Raw genomic sequence first — 20534 nt, forward strand, 5'->3', positions numbered from 1 at the left:
AACAAACAGGTAAAAATTGAAGAAGCAGTTGCTGCAGAGGTGGAGAAAAGGTTGAAGGCACTAAACATAGGTGCTCAGAAAGTGGCTCAAGTGCAACAGGCACCAAACGATGTGTGTGGCATTTGTAATGGACCATACAATACTGTTCATTGTTTTGCAACACCACAACAGATAGAAGATATCAAGTTTTTAAAGCAAAACAATCCCTACTCTAACACATACAACCCGGGGTAGAAGAATCATCCCAACTTTGCATGGAAGGATCAGAAAGGGAATGTGAAACAACAGGTGCAAGGTCAATATCAAAACCAATATCAGCAACAGTAATAACAAGTCCCAAAGAAGGCAGATTGGGAGATTGCGATTGAAAAGATGGCAACTCAAAATGGGCAATTTGAAGAAGAGACTAGAAACAATCAGAAACACACCGCCGTATCCCTAAAGAATCTCGAAGTTCAGCTGGGGCAGATAGCCCAGCAACTGGCAAGTTCTCGAACACCAGGTTCCCTACCAAGTGAAACAGTTCAAAATCCGAGAGGTCAGGAGAATGTTAATACTGTCACGACGACAGAGAAAAAGGCGGCTAAAAAGAAAAAAATTACATCACCAAGCGAGCCGACTAAAGAAGAAACTACCAAAGGAACTAAACATGTGATTAAGTTGCCCTATCCTCAGAGAATGACAAAGAAGAAACCTAGTGAGTCAGACTTGGAGAAATTCATGACAATGTTTAAAAGGATTGAGGGTCATATAGCTTTGTTTGAAGCACTTGAAAGGATGCCCATGTACAAGAAATTCGTCGAAGAGGTAATGACTAAAAAGAAACCAACCACTGAAGAACAGGTATCCGGTAAGGAACAATATAATGCAAACTCCCTGGAGCAGAACATTCCTAACAAACAAAAGGATCCAGGAACCGTCATAGTACCATGCACAATCAAAGAAAGAATCTTCAAAAAGGTACTAATAGATTCGGGAGCTAGTGTGAATCTGATGCCATTATCGGTCTATCACAGGCTGGGTATTAAAAATATCAGTGATATAAAGACCAATTTGAAGTTTGCGGATCAGTCAAGAAAAGATGCATATGGTATAGCTGAAGATGTACTGGTAACAATAGCGGACTTGACTTTCCCAGTCGATTTTGCAATCCTAGACATACCTGAAGACAATGAGGCACCCATCATTATGGGTCGACCTTTCATGAAGAAGAGTCAATGCAAGCTCGACATGGATGAGTGCACGTTAACCTTGAAAGTTCATAATAAGGAAATAACATTGAATGCTATTGAAGACCAGGAGATGGAGGAAGATACAGAATCTCGGTATCAAGTAGGCTTAATCAGGACATTGAATACTATCAAAGTCTCACCACTGCCAGTAGCCACCCTAAACGGAAAGATTCCTAACACCGAAATGAAAGCTAAAAAGGAATCGTGGCACAAAGGAGTCCACACTGACAAAAGAGACAACGTCCAAGTTGTAGACAAGAGGTGCAACAAGGTTTTGAACCTGAAATACCCCCCATGATAAGGGAAATGAACCGTCGAGCCATGCGACGTTAAATGAAGCGCTTCATGGGAGGCAACCCACGTGTTTGATTTCTAATTTATTTCGTTTTTCTTTTTCTTTGTGTGTGCTAAAATTTTGTTGTAGGGGAAGAGGATAATTAGAAGGGCAAAGTTACAAACACCTCAAAATGGAAGGAAACCACACAAGTGCAATAAAACAACAGTAGCCGCTGTGAGTCCCCTTTGTATCTAGATTTAAACATTGAGGTCAATGTTTAGTTCAGGTGTGTGTGTGTGGGGGGGGGGGGGGGGTTCCTTTCATGTTTTATCATGTTTTATTTTGTTTTCATTTTGTTCATGTTTTCCTTCATCGTTTTTGCTTCTGTTGTCGTAGTATTGTGTTTTTATTGTTTACCTGTGTGTACAGAGTGATGAGAAATTATGGACGAATCTGGGATCAATGGTAGTGGATGAAAGACACCCCTCATACTTATTCTGATAAGGCACCCCGGAAGTTGATGCAACCATGAGAAAGTAAAGTCTGACACAATTTGGTGACACTGGACCAACAGAGCGGTATGGTAGAACCGAATCAGAAAAGAAACCACATGACACGAGGAGGCTTCAGAACTTGTAAGGCTAACCAACATGGTGAGATTATAAAAAGCCAGACACTGAATATCAACATGAGAGTTCAGCCAGGTATGACTCTATCACTCTGATTTTGCGTATGTCCTTTTGACACGTCACAGCATGACAACACACACTGAGGCAAGTTGTTTGTTTAGCCAGGGCCTTTCTAGCCATCCCTATCTGTATGTTTCCCTTCGTGAACCCCGTTGAGCCATAGCCTTTTGTTCATCATAAACCCATGTTAACCACTAATCATTCATTCCTTCCATCACTCGGCATGATTGTTGTGAGTTGCAAGATGTGCATAAAGCTAAGTTTGGGGTAGTAATCTAGAAAGATAGGGCAAGTGCATAATAAGAGATCATACAAAAAGAAAAGAATTGTGTATGTCCAAAAAGAAAAAAAAAGAAAAAAAAGAAAAATAAAAGAGAAAAAATGCATTTGCCGAGACTTAAGACTCTAACACCTATAAAATGCTCGAAAAATTTGAGTAGAAAGAGAGTCAAAAGAGTGAAATTAACCCCCAAAGTATACGTGATGCACGAGAAAAAGAGAAAGAAAAATCACACAACATGACTGCCGAGTTCAAAACCTTTTGTTATCCATTTTTTTTGTTTATCCCACCGTACCCAAGCCCCGTTACAACCCAAAAAGACCTCGTAAAGTGTGTGGAATCTGCTGTTGTCGTGACATTAGAATGTATTCAAATTTAAGAGTTTGGTATTGCATACTGTGCTGTGAGTGTACACCCCTAACCATGAGAGATGTTGTGAGTGTGTGAAAAGCTTGCAGGTGACGAGGCTTCTGATGTGGAAATGTGGCAAACTGCCTGAGTCGGAGAGACTTGAAACTCGATTGGAAAGGAATAACACAAATTGTGAAAGACTAGGTTGCATTGTGGAAAATGAATTTGTGGGTGACCTTTGTTTGGACTCAATACATCACTTGAGGACAAGCAATGAGACAAGTTTGGGGTTGTGATCGGTCACCATTTCCATTGAATTCCCACCGTTAATCCGACATATTTTCATCACTTTGGTAAGATTTATGTTTGTTTATAGTTGCTTCAGAGTCATTTATCATGTTTTGTTGGTTTGGTATCGCATTGCATTTAATTACAAGTTTATGTCAAAAAGATCTCTTTTACGCTTCGTTTGGTAGTGTTATTGTTACAGGCCATTGCACAGGTTTAAAAGCATTAATAGTGAAGTTATGGATACTCAGAAAGGCAAAAATATGAAGAGACAACGGGTCAACACGGGCACCTGTGTGCTACAACACTGCCCGTGTTGTTGGTCAGGCAAAGCAAAATGGGAGAAGAAAAACAGAGATCAACACGGGCACCCGTGTGGTGACACACAGCCGTGTTGTTTAAAACAGTGCATTAACACGGGCACCCGTGTGGAGGAACACGGCCCGTGTTGTTGCCTCTGTAGCTTGATTTGAAGATGCCCATTTTGGAGAGCACACACGGGCACCCGTGTGTACACACACGGCCCGTGTTGTTGGGCGCGGCTTGGAAACCTAAACTTTTGCTTTGTGAACCTATTCTGCTCATTAAGGGTAGTTTGGACCTTTTGCTTGGAGGAGATTCATCTGAAGCTATTAGAAGACTTGGAAGGGAAAGGAGAAAACACTTTTTGACGCACGAAAGAAAACACGACATTGAGAAGATAGCTACTACGGAGGATTCGAAGACGGCAAGATTCAAGGGTTCCGACCATTGAAGATCCAAATCTCCTAGTTCTTTGTAATGTCTAATTTTCATACTATGATTTCGTTTCCTACTATGAGAGGCTAAACCCCCTATGTTAGGGGGGTGGTCCTGATTTGATCGTATGTTATGAATTTGAACAAATGATTTCCTTATTACTATGTTACTTATTTCAATTCAATTGTGTGATGTTATTATGCATTTGTATCGGACAAATACAAATTGATCTATGACTATCAATAACAGGATTGTGATTGTTAGGGTTTTCACACAATTAGGTTTATGATTGCATCATCTAGGACTAGTAACTTTTGTAAACCACCGCAAACCTTGATATTGTTTATGATTAAAATCAATAATTAATTGAATGGACATTTGAGTAAGAATTGGTAGTTTAATAGTTTCTTCCTTACGGACTTAAGGAAGAACATTATGAGGTTAGGTAATTGAATGTGTCATATGTATTAAGGAAATCTTGACTGAATTCATAACTGGTTAAATCAACCACTTCCCCTAGCATGCTTTAACTTAATCAATTACATTTTTACCGTGTTTTGTGTTTATTGCTGAAATTCCTAAAACAACCAAACCATTATATTTTTTTTCTGATAGAATCAAAGTTAAATAAGTATTTCCTACGCAATCCCTGAGATCGATACTTGGAAATAAAACTCCGTATTACTATATCGGTAAAAATAGTACACTTTCTATTTTTCCGATCACATTGCATTTTCAAACTCATTTTCTTAATCAAAGTTGTAAATGAACGTAACTATACTTGACTTAAAATTTCAAAAGCCAAAAAGAACTAACACTCATTCAAACCATTTTTAGGCCTTTGTGCCTTTCAAACTTAAATTTTTGTTAAAAGCAATACACTCACTTTGAAATTGATACCACGAACTACGAGGTTTTGATCCCTCATTTTTATGTTGGTACGTAGGCACAAGTCTGAAGGTCTTGTCAAACACAAAAATATAACTAATGAATTCTTTTCTCATCCCCACACTCTTTTTATTTACAAACATCATTTGTACAAAAACACATATGCACACAAGAAAGGGCTCCCTAGGAGTACCTAGGACACTTTGGGTGCTAACACCTTCCCTCTGTGTAACCAACCCCCTTACCTGTAATCTCCAGCATTTTATTAGTTTTTATTTGAAAACTTATTATTCTTGGGTTTTGTTCGTACTTTTCCATTGGAAACAATAAAAGCGCGGTGACGACTCTTGTTTAATTGATGTCTAGCTTATCCATAGCTTAATGATCATGAATTTACCGCTATAGGACCACTGAGGGAATTGACCAAAAAGATTCATGTAAGGATGTTAGTTTGAAAGGGGAGGGGCACTGTGTCTGAGGATGCAATAGTGGATATTACTTTAGAGGGGACCATTGATTATATGGTATGTGATCAAGAAGATAATATATTGGATGGCACACCTTATATGATACATGTTAAAAAAGATTCAGTAGCTGAGGGACTTATTTGTAACCAAGATGAAAATGAGGGTATGGAATGTAACCAAGAAGATGAGGGGATGAAATGTAACCAAAAAGATGGTGGTGGTAGTGAAAATGACAATGCTTTGAATGTGAACTTTTTGGATTCTGATGAGGATACTATAGGAATTGGTGAATAAATTGTTCTGGATAAAGAGGATGATAAAAGAATGGGGAAGGGAAAAGGAAAAATTAAAGTAAAGGGGAAGGGAAAAGGAAAAGGTAAATGGGACAGGGTTGCCATGCTGTCATGCAATTTCATGCATGAAAGATCATCATTTACATGTTGATAATTTTATGCCCGAGTATTACAAAAAGGAGTTCTATGAGGCTTGCTATGCATTAGTGATTTATCCAGTCAATGAGGAATCTCTTTGGACAAAAACAGATTTTGTTGACCTGCAACCACCCCCCATAAAAAGGCAAACTGGTAGACCTAAGAAGAAAAGGAACAAGGAGGATGGAGAACAAATGAGAAATGAGTCATGGCTCAAATGAGCACAATTTGGCATCAAATGCAGTCGATGCCATAAGGATGGTCACAACAAGACCACATTCAAGCTTCCTACAACTTCAACTCAGCTTACCCCAACTACTGCTGCTACTGAGCCTAGCCTAACTGCTGCTACTCAACTTACCCCAACTACTGCTACTACCCAGCCTACCTCAATTGTTACTGGTACTCAGCTTACTCTAAATGCCGCTTTAAGTCATCCAACTCTAATTGTTGTTGCATAAGGTCGCCCATCACTACCTGCTGCTTCAAGTCAGCCATCACTACCTGCTGCTTCAAGTCAGCTAACACCAACTGGAGGTTCAACTCAACAACCACCCAAAAATAAAAGGAGACTTCAAAAAGGCCTAAAACCTTTTCTTAGCCAACCCTAATACTTATGCTTTGTTCTTAACCACTTTTGTTGGCTATGTTATGTAACATATGGCTTACAATGCCTATTTTGTTGTTTATGAGTTATGACTTATAATGCCACGTTTGTTGGTTGTGCTATGTAACATATGGCTTATAATGTCTATTTTGTAGTTTCTTACTTATGGCTTATAATGCCACTTTTATTATGACTTATAATGCAACCTTTTGTTATGACTTATAAAGCAACCTTTTGTTATGACTTATGGTTATGTTACATTTCACTCATAAACTCATTACATAAAATTACATTTGTTCTGATATGTTCATTGGAAATAAAAGTGACATTTCACTAATAACATCATGACAAATTCATTTCATTCATAAACTCATTACACATAGGTGTTTTTGTTCACCAAATGCAACCAACATACATAACAATGTTGACAGATACATTTCATGACAGATACACATAAAAGACAGATAAATTCATAGACTGGAAAAACCCAAATCTAATAATACATTGTTACAAATACAACATTCAACACTAAGCTCAATATTTCAACTACAATGGACACTTTCAACAATTCTCTAGTTTGACTTATTTCGTTCATCAATTTGTACAGTTTCTTCTTTTGCCTTTGAATCTTCAGATCACTTTCATCAACAATATTGTCATCTAACCATTTGAAATAATTGTGTCCCTTATGCATATGATTCATGTAATTTCCATAATCCCAAAATTTCCTCCCAAAATTAACACTATTCATGTCACTTACAGTACGAAGGACACTTTCTTCTTCGCAATAACACTCCCTCCTCTTGTTTCTACGAAGAACCAATCCAAAGCACTGCTTGACAACTTTGACATTGGAGAAGATGAAGTTTAAAACCCTAGAAACGTATACAAGATGAAAGTTCAACATAACCTTGATTTTAGCGTAGACAAGATACACTATGGGATTGAGGAAGAAAGTAAACAGAAGAACACAACTTGAATCACTTTCTGGAATGACATTTGAATATCAAGAAAAAAATAGCCATGTTTGATACATGTGATGCCCTTAAATAATTATTTTTTTAAATTATTTTGATGAGTCATTACACAGTTGACACGCCACATTGGCAAATACTACCATTTTCTCAGCTAAACTAACGGAAGAGACCAACATTGCTAACATAACTAATATTACACCAAACTGTAACAATTTTTTATTAAGGGACTAAAGCAGAACTAAAATTTAACTTATGGGCCCTGAAGACTAATTATTCCTTTTATATATTAGCCTCTCACACAAAGTAGTTTAAGGGTTGACTATTAGCAACACTTCTTTTTCACATAAACTAAAAGTTAAATGATACACTATACTTTTGATATTATGAAATGAATCGAAAAAAAATGGAATGGAGTGAAATAAAATGGAATAGAGTGGAGCGGAGTGAAGATACCATTTTATTATTTACAAATTTTAGGACAGAAAAAAACAAGTTGTTCATTTCGCCCAAATCGAAGGAGAAAGAATATGGTGGTAAATGATGAAATTAAATGAAATCTATATCACTCTATTCCGCTTAACTTCATCCAATTTTAAATGATCTAAATAATAAAATATAATTATATTTCATCTCATTTCACTTCAATTCATCCGATTCCATCAATTTAAAAAAAAGTGACTAAAATATTTTTCACATATATCACATGATGTTGATAAAAATTATGAATTTAAATATTTTTTTAGTTTTTATAAAATTATTAGTTTTTAAATTTCAATTCTCTTCAATATTGTAGTTCGTAAAAAAAATTAATACACTCTTTAATATTAAAAAAAAAAATAATTACTATGCACTGTCAATGTAAAAAGATTTACACTATTGATTCATCACCCGTTTGCATTACTTTATAGATTTTTAAAATAAAAGTCAAACTTATTTCAATATCCAACATATATGATTAATTGGTGGTGTAAATTTTTTTTACACTGTCAGTGTATTTCAATTAAATTATAAAAAAAAAATCTCAGTTAGATATAAATATTAGAGTTTTTTTAAGAATTAAAATTTAAAGATCTAATATTTATCTATAAAAGTTACATGCTACCAAAATCATGTTTACGCTCTTTTTTATTTTAGTTCAAACTGATTATTTTCAAAGTCAAATTTGGAAAATTACATTTAAGCTAATTAATACAAAATTTTCATGTTTTAACCCAAATTAACCATTAACTTTTATCATTTTCATTATTGCATTTCACGGCTGAATTTATTTGCACAACTTAACATTTTTCAAATACGTTTTAAAAGTAATTCAAGAGTCACTTTGAGTAGCTACAATTTCCTATTAGGAAGCCAAACGAAGCTACAAATATACATCTCATTTTGGCTACAGGCAAGTTTTTACTTCAATAAATTCATATCATACAACAACTCTTCAATTAAATCACAACATAAAACTCGGCTGCTACTATCCAACTTCTGCCTTACACATTTTTTCTGCCATTAATACTAGACGATTTTCACTCACAAATTCATCGCTTTCTATCGTTAGTAAGATATAAAACATTTGCTTTGATTATTTGTTTCTCCTTTAGTTGTTAATGGTGAGTTTTTGAAGTTCAAATGGGTAGTTTGATGATTGTATATTTATTGTGTTTACTGTTGTTTACAAATGTTGTTGAATATTTCATTTTCCTTCTCACCAGATTTACTATTTAATTGGATTTGTTATGATTTTTTTGATTGTATATGTTTTTTTGTGTTTCATTGGTTTGCTTCATGTTCTACATTATTGTGTTTGTTTGTTATCAAAATACTGTAAAATAATCATACAAATTTTTTTGTTTTATCTTATGTAATAATGAATTTGTTTAATATCATTATCATGTCAATTTTATTATCAATGACATGTCCGGTTGAGAATGTGAAGGATTTCAATGATTCCAAGGATTTATGGAAGCTTGTTGTTAGAATTAGAGATTTATGATATGTCACAAGCATGTCTAACAAAGAACACTTGGAAATGATTTTAATGGATGCAAATGTAACCTCTTTTTGGTTATCCGGTATAACTATTTTTTTTGTCTGGAGAGACATATCAGGATTTTCCCATTGCTATTTTTGGAGATGGATCTCCGGATTTGTCTCAGACTAAAATATGGTTGATTTTATGGAATTTGTGGATTTGTCCTGACAGAGTTAGGCTCGAACGTGTGTCCCAAACTGCGTCGATACAATGTGAGAGGGTCGCAGCCCGGACTGCGAGGCCACGAGTTAATGATAACTCATTTGATGGTTCGCAACCATTTGGTTTTCAGCATCGAGGTTCCCAACCACCTTATTATTCTTCTCGTAGCCGCCTCTCTCATATGTCCACTTCACGAGACCACGCGTTCCTAGATGATGTAGCAAAACCTGAAGCCCCTAAAGCTCAGGAGGAGGCCGTTGTCGATGCCTCATTAGAGAGTTATCCAGGAAGCCCATTTGACACCTTTGTACTTCATCTCTATGCAGCTCATGCAACTAGACATGTCTGGGAAGGAGAGGTATATTTTATTTTATTTTGCAATACTTATGTTTTCAACTAATTAAATCGATAATGATGGTGATATTTTTCTTTTACATGATCGTACATGTTTGAAATCGGTAAACCACGACCATAAGATATTGGAGTTGGGGTAACCCACTGCTGTTTGGTTTCATAATGCTTTCCGTTATTCCAGTCTTGTCGGTTTATGTTTTGTTGTGTACATGACCATATCCCACGACATGCATGCGGCTTTTGTAGAGAGGTGGCATTCAGAGACTTTGTGTTTCCACCTTCCTATAGGCGAGATGACCATCACCTTGAATGACGTCTCATGCCTCATGCATCTTCCCATAAAGGGAAAATTACTAGGCCACAGGAAGGATCGGTCGAGAGGAAGTCGTCGAGATGATGGACACCCATTTGGAGGTTGTCCCAACTAATGCCTCAGAGGAGGAAACTGTCACAAGAGGTGCTCATGCTAGATTTAGTTTTGGGAAAATCTTTATAAAGAACACATATAATGGGTTGTGGATACGAAAGGTGATGATAGGCAGGTTAAGCACCATCAAACTTGTGGATTGAGATGTTACCTCGTATTCTTTGTTGACACGTCCATGTTTTGTGGACAAAAGTGAAACCTATGTCGATGTGGTCTATCTTTAGTACTTCATCGACTTGACTGTGATTCACGAGTTCAACTGGGGGCCGCATGTTTGGTCTACCTGTATTCGAAGTTAGGTGAGAGTTGTCTTTAGAAGACAAAGCAAATGATAGGGAGTTGCACATTGCTTACGGTAATTTACAATTACTAATATTTTAATAATTCATTTGTTACACATGTTATTAATATTGTATATAACCATATTTCAGGGATGTATTATCTCCCACTTCTCTCACATCACTGGGTGGAAAGTTGTGCCTACATATGCTGAGAATTGGCTGCATGCTTCCTTCTTTGTGCGATATAAGGGGAATAACACGGTCGAATCATTTAGAGTGCATCTTGAGCGTCTTGTAGCAGATGACATTGCCTTTTACCAATACGGGGGGTCACTGCGAGACGCGTCCAGTTGACTTCATTTTCTTATACTCTGGATGGCTGACATGTGACTAATCTCTTATTTATCTTTATTTTCCAGAGCGAGTGATGCGGAAGTTTGACTATCGACATATTATTTTGAGACCCCCTATGAGTCTGCTGCAGAGATCTCGAGGCAATACTTAACAATTTCGAGAGTCACATGGTACTAGAGGAGTATTACAAGGTACTAGCTCCTCTACATTGGGCCTTGCATACGACTACATGACATGGTTCTATAGGGTATCACACCATATCATGACACCAGACGCTCCTGGAAGCCCACTTGGGCAAGCTAACCAGGAGGTACTTAAGGCTAGGGATGACCACATCGAGGACGTGTCGACGGTTTGTTAGCTTGTTGTGGAGATGGGTAGAGCAGACATAGATGCAAGACTCTTTAAGGATGACATACCCTAGTTGGCCCTCGTGGAGAGCATGATTGCTGAGTTACGGAGTGCCGTGCAGTAGAGGCGGAGGAGGAGAAGGTAGGGGGTTAGACATACCCAATAGTTTATTTTTGGATGTAATATTTTTTTGTATTTTCATACAAATGTTATGTATGGTATTGACTTTTTGAATTAATGTATGATTTTTTACTTTCATTTAACTTTAATATAAACTTTATTTTACTTTAATATAAGGTGACATCAAAAAATTGTAATGTTGGGACAATGATGTTTTTCTAAAATAATTAAGGAGGATTTGCATAGATTTATCTTGAAATAATCCCTTCGGCCATTAACACCATTAACACGCTTCACATATTTTTTAAAGAATTTCAGTAAACATTTCAAAGATACATTTTTGAACACAGCCAAATAACATTAAGAGATGTCTCTCCGGATTATATTTTGATTAAAAAAAAGTGAATGTCATAAAAGTAAAACTTGATATGATTTTGGGTATCGGGACGTATGAAAAGCATTAGTTTTCATATGTGTGGGATGCATTCCTTTAAGTGTAACGAGCATTTCCCTAATTCCAGGTAAAAAGAATGTTCGTGCACATGAAATGCCTAAATATGAAGAAAACCATAATCAAACTTCCATTTTCAGAATGCATAAAATCTATCTAAATATTGATGTTGGATCATAAACATAAATGTTTCTAAATCTTAATATATTTTTCAAAAACTCAATATGAATTAATATACACACAGCATACTTCTCACCAAAATTGACAAAGGAAATATTAAAAAAGCCTCATAAGAGTAAAATATGATGAAGTTGTAATTTATTACACATACGAGACTCGCATTATTATCTAGTCCTTGTAAATTGACTTGCAAGTTGCAACCACAATTGTCTCTGCAACATAAAAGATTTAAGAAGTCTCTGCAACTGCATCGCAATCAAATCACAATTAAATCACAGATACATCATAACCGCAACTGCAACCGCAATTTAGAACTATATACTTCAAGGAAAATTATAAGCTCCCAAAACATATTGCTTAACCTTACCAAAATCATTCATGAAATCAGCAAGTTTTGAACTGTATGAAAATCCCTTAATAGCTCTATAATCTTTCCACCAACTCATAAAGCTACTTTGCCTCAAAAAAATCTCAGGCGAAACAGCATAATCCTTGAGCAAACCATAAACATAGTCCTCAAATTCAACCAATTTCTTCACTACCTCATCTTTATCTTTCACTTCCTTCAACTCTCTGCATGCAAGTATAGCTTCTTCAACATGTGCCCAAAAGCAAGAATCTATTGTCAAAATCACTTCCACGGTTTTCCTACTCGTACTATTTAATTCGATTTTAGCTTTTTTCGAACCTTCTTTTAACCACTCCTCCAAATTCTTGAAGTGTTTCGACCTTTTTTCATTCACGTAATCTCTTCCACCTTCTTTATAGTATTGCGCAATAGCTAACGGTTCAACCATTCTTCTGTAGGTCGTTCCCGCGTAGATCCAACGAGTACGAAATGCCGCGCCTTCTTTTTGAGGCTTCATTTCAACTTCTTCAACCATTTTTTCCCAGTAATTTGTTAACTTTTTATGAAACTCAACAACATCGTGATCAAACGGCGAGTTCATGTTTTTGTAGCTGTCATAGTATCCTATGTCACGGTTTTTCGTTTCCTTTTTATACCATTCGAGCTGCGCTACGTGTCCCTTCATTTGATTCAGTTTCTTCGACGGATCGAACGATATCCTCTTTAGAAGAATGAATCTTTCTTCTAGCTTTTTTATCTTTGTTTCTAAGACATTGATATCAATGTTATGCTCTTTCTGCATCCAAAGTTAGTTTTAGAAATTAACTTATATACATAAGCACTTAATTAAATTACTTATCCAAACAAGCTCGAATAAACGATTCTTGCTCTTCAAGAAAAAGATAAAGAAATATTCACATACCAGAATTTGTGATGTCAATCCTAATGCATGCAACTGCAAACTGATACCAATTACAAGTGAATCCGAACGAGTCCTATCGCCGGCCGGTATAGAAGAATCCTTGAAAACCGCATTACGTCTGAGTTTTTCGACTATATTTCCATATTCATCCGATAAAAATCCTTGATTTTGATCATGTACTTTGCTTAATGTCAAGATTATTTCCAAATTCGAATCAGGATTCTCGAAACAAGTAGAATCTGAATCAGAACAAAACAGAAACGTTCCGAAAGGCACGTGATTTGCAATGAATAGCCTTGGAAGAGGATCTTTGCATGAAACAATGTTTAAAAAGCAAGAATTCCAATAGGAACTACGCGATATAGCTTGTTGCAATTTCTTGTCACCAACAAGAGGCGAACCGAATGTGACGCATAGTGGTCGATTCTTCGTTGAACCGATGTTATCTAATAGTGATATTGTGAAGAGCGAAGCAATCGATCCTCCGAGACCTTTTCCAGTAACAATCAATGGAGTCACTGGATTTTTACTTAAAATCTGCATTAAGATTTTTGCATAAGGATTTAGACATGAAACCAAAACATGTCTAGAAACATATTATTGATAGTGAACAAATTAGGATTTACATTCATACAAGACTTATATAAATACTACGATTTATATTACAATAATACCCGTAAACTATACCCCAATCGCAAACTATAAGGGCAGGGGGTGAAGCTCGCTCCGCTGCCTCGCCCCTGCCTATGAGTCATTCTCAACAAAACTTAATTCAATTATCATCGATTTGTGTGTTGATTGCTTGAATTGAGGTATCATTTGTGAAGCACGGATAGAGACATGGACACCGGACACAACACTAATAGTAATACGTTAACATTGATAATAATTTTTAAAAATAAATAAATTAAATTTAGTCACGAGTGTTGGTGTTATGTAGGTGTCAATATCCGACACTATCACAGACCGAGACAAACGTTTTTTCCAATGGGTCAGTGTCATTATTGGAGAGAATCTAACTCCCTTTACTTTTTGCTTTCTATGTCTTGAAATTGCAAAGCTAAGAAATTCAATATTTTTATGATTATGATAAATTGGGAGGTTAAATACCTCAGTTCAAAAGAGTGCTTTTACTTTGATTCCTAAATCAGTTTACACAACAAACACTAGAATTGCAGCAAAACAGAAACTTTTAAAGAAAAATTTAATCCAAAATCTAATTAGATTTAGAACTCATAAAAATAATCAAAAACAAAAAAGGGAAATACCTCAGATATCAACTGATCCAGCTTCTGAAAATTATCACAAAAGAGCGAAACAGCTTCACTATTAAGAGAGAAAAAAGGGTTACTCTTAGAACACAAAAACTCAAACTGAAGAAAATTCCTCCCTTTAAGGTCAGAAGACAAAACCAAACCACTTTTAAGATTAGAACAATCTGAAGTAGCTTCAAAGGCTATAATAGTCAAATCTGAACTTTGTTCTTTATAAACATTCCAACACAATCCAACACCAACGTTTGAAACTATGTCTTCATAACTAGATGAGATAACATTCCACGTTTTTTTAAGGATTTCATAGCTTGTCACAAATGATGCATGCTCAATTCCACTGCTAAATCTGAAGAAAAAAAATCCAAAAAATAAAATAAAATAAAATAAATAAAAAGTGTTATGTAATAATATAAATGAATAATAATAGTATGCTATGTTACTTACAGTTTAAGGGGTGTCATGGTGATTGAATTGAAATATAGAAGATTATGATATGTGATGAAGTGAAGGTAAAATGGAATGATATATTATATGGTTAAGGAAAAGAAGAAAAAGTATAGTCTTTGGAGAATTGATGTTATGAAATTGCAAAGAAGGAGGGTGCTCTTTGGTGAAGTCAACGAAGCAAACGTGTGTACTTTATTTTATTTTTTTAAATTTGTAAGCAATATTCTGAATTAAGAGATTATATTTAGAAAATTGTTATTTTAACAAATTTTATCGACACCTTACTTAAAAATCCTATTAAATACAAATAGATGGAGAGTGTGTGAAAATCCAAAAAAAAAAAACAGTACAGTTTTCTTATATTTTTTTGATGTTTACAATTTTTTTCTCTCAGATTCATGTTCCCTCTCATAAATAGCATTTATATTTTATATATGGTGTCACAATTTATTTTTGTAACATAGAGTAACTTGAGAGAGATGCATATTTTGAGACAAACTTGGGTAAACTTTAAACACGGGGATATGATTAAATAATATAGTAAAATGATTGGAAGCCGTGATACTTTTTATTTTATTTTTATTTGATATTCACTAAAAAAAAACCAACTTATAGCAACATTGAGACAAAAACACTTTCTTTTTGGGAATACATAGCAACATTGAGACAAAAACACTTTTTTTTTTTTTTTGGGAATACATAAGGCATTGCTATCCTACAAACTTAAAAATTTCTTTTACAGAATCTAGATATACATTTTCGGTCACATTTAAAATTCATACGCTTTTTAATCAGGTTTTAAGATTGTGCTAAAAAAATTATGGAGATACACCTTCTGTGTAATATATGAAGATTCATCTTTCGATAATGTTTAATCAAAAATGCATCAGAAACAATTCTCATTCCTCACTTTTCAAAATACTCTTTCAAGATCATTCAACGAACTTCAAAATTTCTTCCATCAACATCAAATCGATCAAAGAGCTCACTCTACATCAAACTAAAGCTGCATTTTGTAAGTTTTTTTTTCTCTAAGTTTTTTTTTATTTTCTACATACGTTTGTAGAATTGAGGTTTAGCTTATGTAATAGGTAGTTTATACATGTTACTTACATGATCAACGTGTTTGATAGTTAGTTTTAATGATTAATTAATTGTTTGGATGTTTATAGGGATTACATTTCCGCCATTAACATCAGTTTGAGTTGCAAAAAATTCCAGAGATGGATCTCAAAAAGTTTTCAACGTTTTGATTCCTAGAGCCCGAAGATGCATCTCCGAAATTTATCAGTTTTGATTCCTAGACAGGTCTCACATGCACACACATCTCCGCATCCGTCTTCCCATAGGAGACATATGTCACCTACTCGTGGATCTCTGTCTCCGTCTTCCCATAGGAGATAAGTTTCACCTACTCAGGCATCAGAGGTACCCGAGGCACCCTAGACACCAAAGGGGTTTGGAGGAGTCCCATCAGACTTGTTGATCTTGCCTATTTACCAGGATCATACTGCTAGACATGTCTGCGATGGAGAGGTAAGATTCAATCGTATTTATTATTTGAAAAACATCTTTGTTATAATATTCGAAGTGTTTGACGATGATTTATTTTGATGCAGGACCATTATGCTTTAAAATTCATCAACCACGCCTAGAGGATTAGGGGTTTAGAGGTGCCTAATGAGCAGTGGTTAACGAATGTGTTGAATCTATCTGGGCCAAGCGTCTTGTGCATGACCGGTTATGTTATAGTTAACCATGGTATGATTTCCATTTTTGTAGAGAGATGACACTCAGATACGTCGTCATTATATCTTCCACATGGTGAGATGTCCATCACACTAAACAATGTCTCATGCCTACTATATCTTCCGATCAGTGGGAGACTATTAGACCACGATAAGATAAAAATAGATGAGGTACTGGAGGTGTTGGTAGACTATTTGGGAGCTGACCTTGAGGAATTCGTGAGGGAGTTAGAATCCACCTGAGGGGTTCATGCTAGATTTTGATTCCTAGAGAACTTGTATACATTACAACTGCATAATGCATAACAGGTTGTGCAACATATAGCGTGCACTTTGAGAGCATATTTGTCATATATAAGTTAACATATTTCGACAACAAGCTTGAACAGACTTCGACTACAACATGCACAACTCCTATCGAAATATCAGGCTATCTCTGTCGAGATTAGTGTTCGATCCAAATTCTCACAAATCTCTACCTTGGAACAAACTATACAAATATCAAGGGAACAAACTATCTTTCTTCATGATGTTTTATCAACTGTGTACAATGGAAAAACTTGCAGCTTGACAATATATTGGTTATCATATCAACATCATTGTCTTCAGTCAAAACCTTCAGCACTTGGACTTCTCCATGCTCGATAGTCTCTCTGACAAAATGTATCCTCGTATCGATGTGCTTGATTCGCTCATGATAGACTGAATTCTTCGACATATGTAGTGCACTTTGACTATCACATTTAACAGTGATAACTCAGCCTTGAAGTTTCAGCTCTTTAGTCAAACCTTCAAGCCACAATGCTTCCTTCACAGCTTCAATAAGGGAAATATACTCTGCTTCAGTAGTTGATAAGGCACCAAACTTCTAAAGTGTTTCTTTCCAAATGATTGTGTGCCAAACATAGTGAACAAATATCGATAAATATATTTTCTAGAATCCATACATCCTGCATAATCAGAGTCCACAAATCCTTCAATTTTGACTTTGCTATCATCACCGAAGGCCCCACCATAAATAAGTAATCTATTCAGAGATCCATTTATGTACCTTAGAATCCACTTTAATGCTTTCCAGTGCACCTTCCCAGGATTGACCATATACCTGCTTATAAGACTCACTCCATACGTTATGTTTGGCCTCGTACAAACCATAACATACATCAAAGAACCTATTATACTATCATATGGAATGTTATTCATATAGGCTCTTTCGACTTGAGTACTAGGACTTTGAGTCGATCTCAGCTTGAAATGAGGATTAGTCGGTGTTACAACAGGCTTCGAATTCGACATACCAAACTTGTCGAGAATCTTCTTTAGGTATGTCTCTTGAGATAAGCATAATCTCGACTTTTTTTCTATCTCTCCGGATGTCAATCCCAAGAATCCTGGATGCAGCTCCCAGATCCTTTATGTCGAACTCCTTATTGAGTTCGAACTTCACCTTCGTAACATCTTCGACATTGTTTCTTTATATGAGGATGTCATCCACATAAAGCAACAAAGTAATAATCTTCAGCGTAGTGGAATGAGCATTTTCACCTGTACTGTGTATTATTTTTCTCACATAAAACCTTGATCTTATCTTCTAATCTTTAGAGGCTTATCGATAAATATTGTCGAAGCATGTTTAGAAGGACCAGGACTGAGTAGAGATTCTTCAAAACCTTGTTTTTAGAGTCTTCAGAGTCTTCATAACTCGACAACGCAGAATCTTGAGAACTTGACAAATCTTCAGAGGCTCTTCAATTATAGTAACAGTCAGAAGCTTTAGTATAAACGTTCATCATAACCATTGTTTAAGAGTGTCCTAGAACTTGATATAATCTTGTAAAGTGCACTTTTCTATATCCTCAGAGTCAAAGTGTGTTGACTCCAGAATCTGATGAAGTCACTCGTCAAATCTTTAGAATCAGAACCTGTAAGCAAAAATTAAACACTAGAAAAAACCATTAGGGTGCAAACTTGTTCTCTAAGAAACATTGTATTATTATCATCAAAACTAAATGGCAGATGCAGAACCAAATCTTGTTCTTACATTTCTATCATTCACATTCTACTCAACCACAATTAACCATGAACCAATATGTTACTGCATCACAAGCATAAGTCTTAGCACTCAAGCAACACCATAATTAACCATGAACCATCCTGTTATTGCAATCAGTTTCTTTATGTCTACAATCGATTGTAAGACCTTTTTCTCTTTCATTTTTCAAATTATCAAGAGAGTTAATCGATTTTTGTTTTTGGTGCAATCGATGGCATGAACAGTCTATTTCAAAAATAACAAAATTTTAGGGTGCTTATCGATTACTGTTCATAGTGAAATCGATTACACTTGCAATTTTTCTAAAAAATATCAATTTTAACTCAGTTTCCAGCACCATGATCAATTGATCCCTAACATATACTAGCATGATATAAGGATCAAGAATAAAGTAAAACAACACATGCAAGGTTCACCCAAAATTATATTATACTCAACATGAAATGACAAAAACAAGGCATTTTCACATACTCTAAGCATAGATCATCGCTCTACTTCAATCCTAACATGCAATGTGCTAAGATTCTAGCTAAGAGGCTCATCTTAAGGGTGATGAAACTTGGAAATAAAGGTGGAAAGATGGAGATGATGATGTTCAATTTCCTCCTCTATGCTCCTTCTTCAAGAATCCATAACTTTCCCACGCATGCACTTGAAGAAGATGGTGGTTTATGAAGAATTCTTCCTCCTTCTTCAAGGTTCCGCCTAACTCCTTTTTCTCATCTCAATTCCCACTTCAATTTATAAGTTTGTAGAAATAGAAATGAAGGAGTAAAATGAGAGAATTGGTCCCACTTTGGACTTATATAATGACTTAAGGAAAGGTCATTTTTTCCATTGAGTCTTATCCAAAATACTAATGATTTCCTCTAGGGTTGATTAGCTCTAATTTTCTTCATTAAGCAACCCAAATTCATCACTACTAGCCATATAACAAGAATCAGAGAATTAGGGCATTACAAGTAGCATCCGGTAACAACTTCGGTTGTTATTGGAGTCCATTACTAAAGACGTGTATATGCGCGAGCTTGTCAAAAACATGGTTTTGACATCGTCTCAGCATTGACTTATATCTTTCCTACGCATCATAGAGAGTTTCCATTGTGTCTTAGGAAATCCCACGATGGTTGTCTTAGCTTCCATTAATTTGTTATGAGAAAATAATATGCTTAACAACTTTTCCTCCAACAAGTTCCTATTCTTCTTCGTCAACGTGGGTTGATCTAGATACCACTCATTTGATTTTCCAATCAGAGACTGTGGAAATAATTGTAAGAATATTGTTTATTCCTCATTTTCTAGAGCTCATAGCGTACCAATAATTTTGTACAATTTCGTGAGGTGTGTGTACAAATCTTCATGATATAAACTTGCAAAAGAGTTAGCATACAAAATATTTAATAAGCTCATTTTCATTTGACTTTGTCAAACATTCCTTTACGTTCTAGCGAGATAAACTTATTAATCGAACCATGAACTGCCTAACATTTATATCCATGCACCAAATCTAAAAAGAGTATTGAATAGTGTATTGAAAAGATTGTGAATCTCATATTAGAGTGGAAAACTTTGGATATGTGAATATGATTAAATAATACTTAAACGAATAAAAGGTAATAAGAAATTTTTTATACAATTTTTTTTTGTAGTAAGTATCTACGTCTATATGTTATCTTCTTATTTTAGTTTATAAATAAGAAGCTTGGATATGTATTGGAACTAAAAAAGACGGGTTGTTTTACACCTCCCTCAATGCTACAAAATTTCTCCATTTCTTAGAGAAATCATGATTAAAAGACGGGTTGTTTTCACA

At 35.4% G+C, this 20534-nt stretch overlaps 1 protein-coding gene across 2 annotated transcripts; it reads right to left on the reverse strand.

The window, feature by feature from the left end:
• Positions 1 to 11925: 11925 nt before the first annotated feature.
• On the reverse strand, positions 11926 to 15100 carry LOC127123098 (senescence-associated carboxylesterase 101). 2 transcript variants are annotated; one of them, XM_051053364.1, is made up of 5 exons: positions 14918 to 15100; positions 14468 to 14819; positions 13200 to 13736; positions 12296 to 13073; positions 11926 to 12173 (listed from the first exon to the last, which is right to left on the reverse strand). In XM_051053364.1, exons 1-5 carry the CDS (start codon positions 14932 to 14934, stop codon positions 12157 to 12159), a joined length of 1701 nt encoding a protein of 566 aa, XP_050909321.1. In that variant the 5' UTR covers positions 14935 to 15100; the 3' UTR covers positions 11926 to 12156. The 2 variants fall into 2 exon arrangements, with proteins under 2 accessions (XP_050909321.1, XP_050909315.1); XM_051053358.1 differs by having other exon boundaries at positions 11926 to 13073.
• Between the last annotated feature and the right edge of the window lie 5434 nt (positions 15101 to 20534).

The sequence above is a fragment of the Lathyrus oleraceus genome, chromosome 1 (genome assembly GCF_024323335.1).
Source record: "Lathyrus oleraceus cultivar Zhongwan6 chromosome 1, CAAS_Psat_ZW6_1.0, whole genome shotgun sequence".
Lineage (NCBI taxonomy): Eukaryota > Viridiplantae > Streptophyta > Magnoliopsida > Fabales > Fabaceae > Lathyrus > Lathyrus oleraceus.

Excerpts from the sequence above, each read along its gene's own strand:
- LOC127123098 (XM_051053358.1), bottom strand. Across the intron at positions 13,737-14,467 it reads TGGATCAGTTGATATCTGAG|ATTTTAAGTAAAAATCCAGT; the intron begins GTATTTCCCTTT and ends ATCTTAATGCAG. Across the intron at positions 13,074-13,199 it reads GATTGACATCACAAATTCTG|AAAGAGCATAACATTGATAT; the intron begins GTATGTGAATAT and ends CTTTGGATGCAG.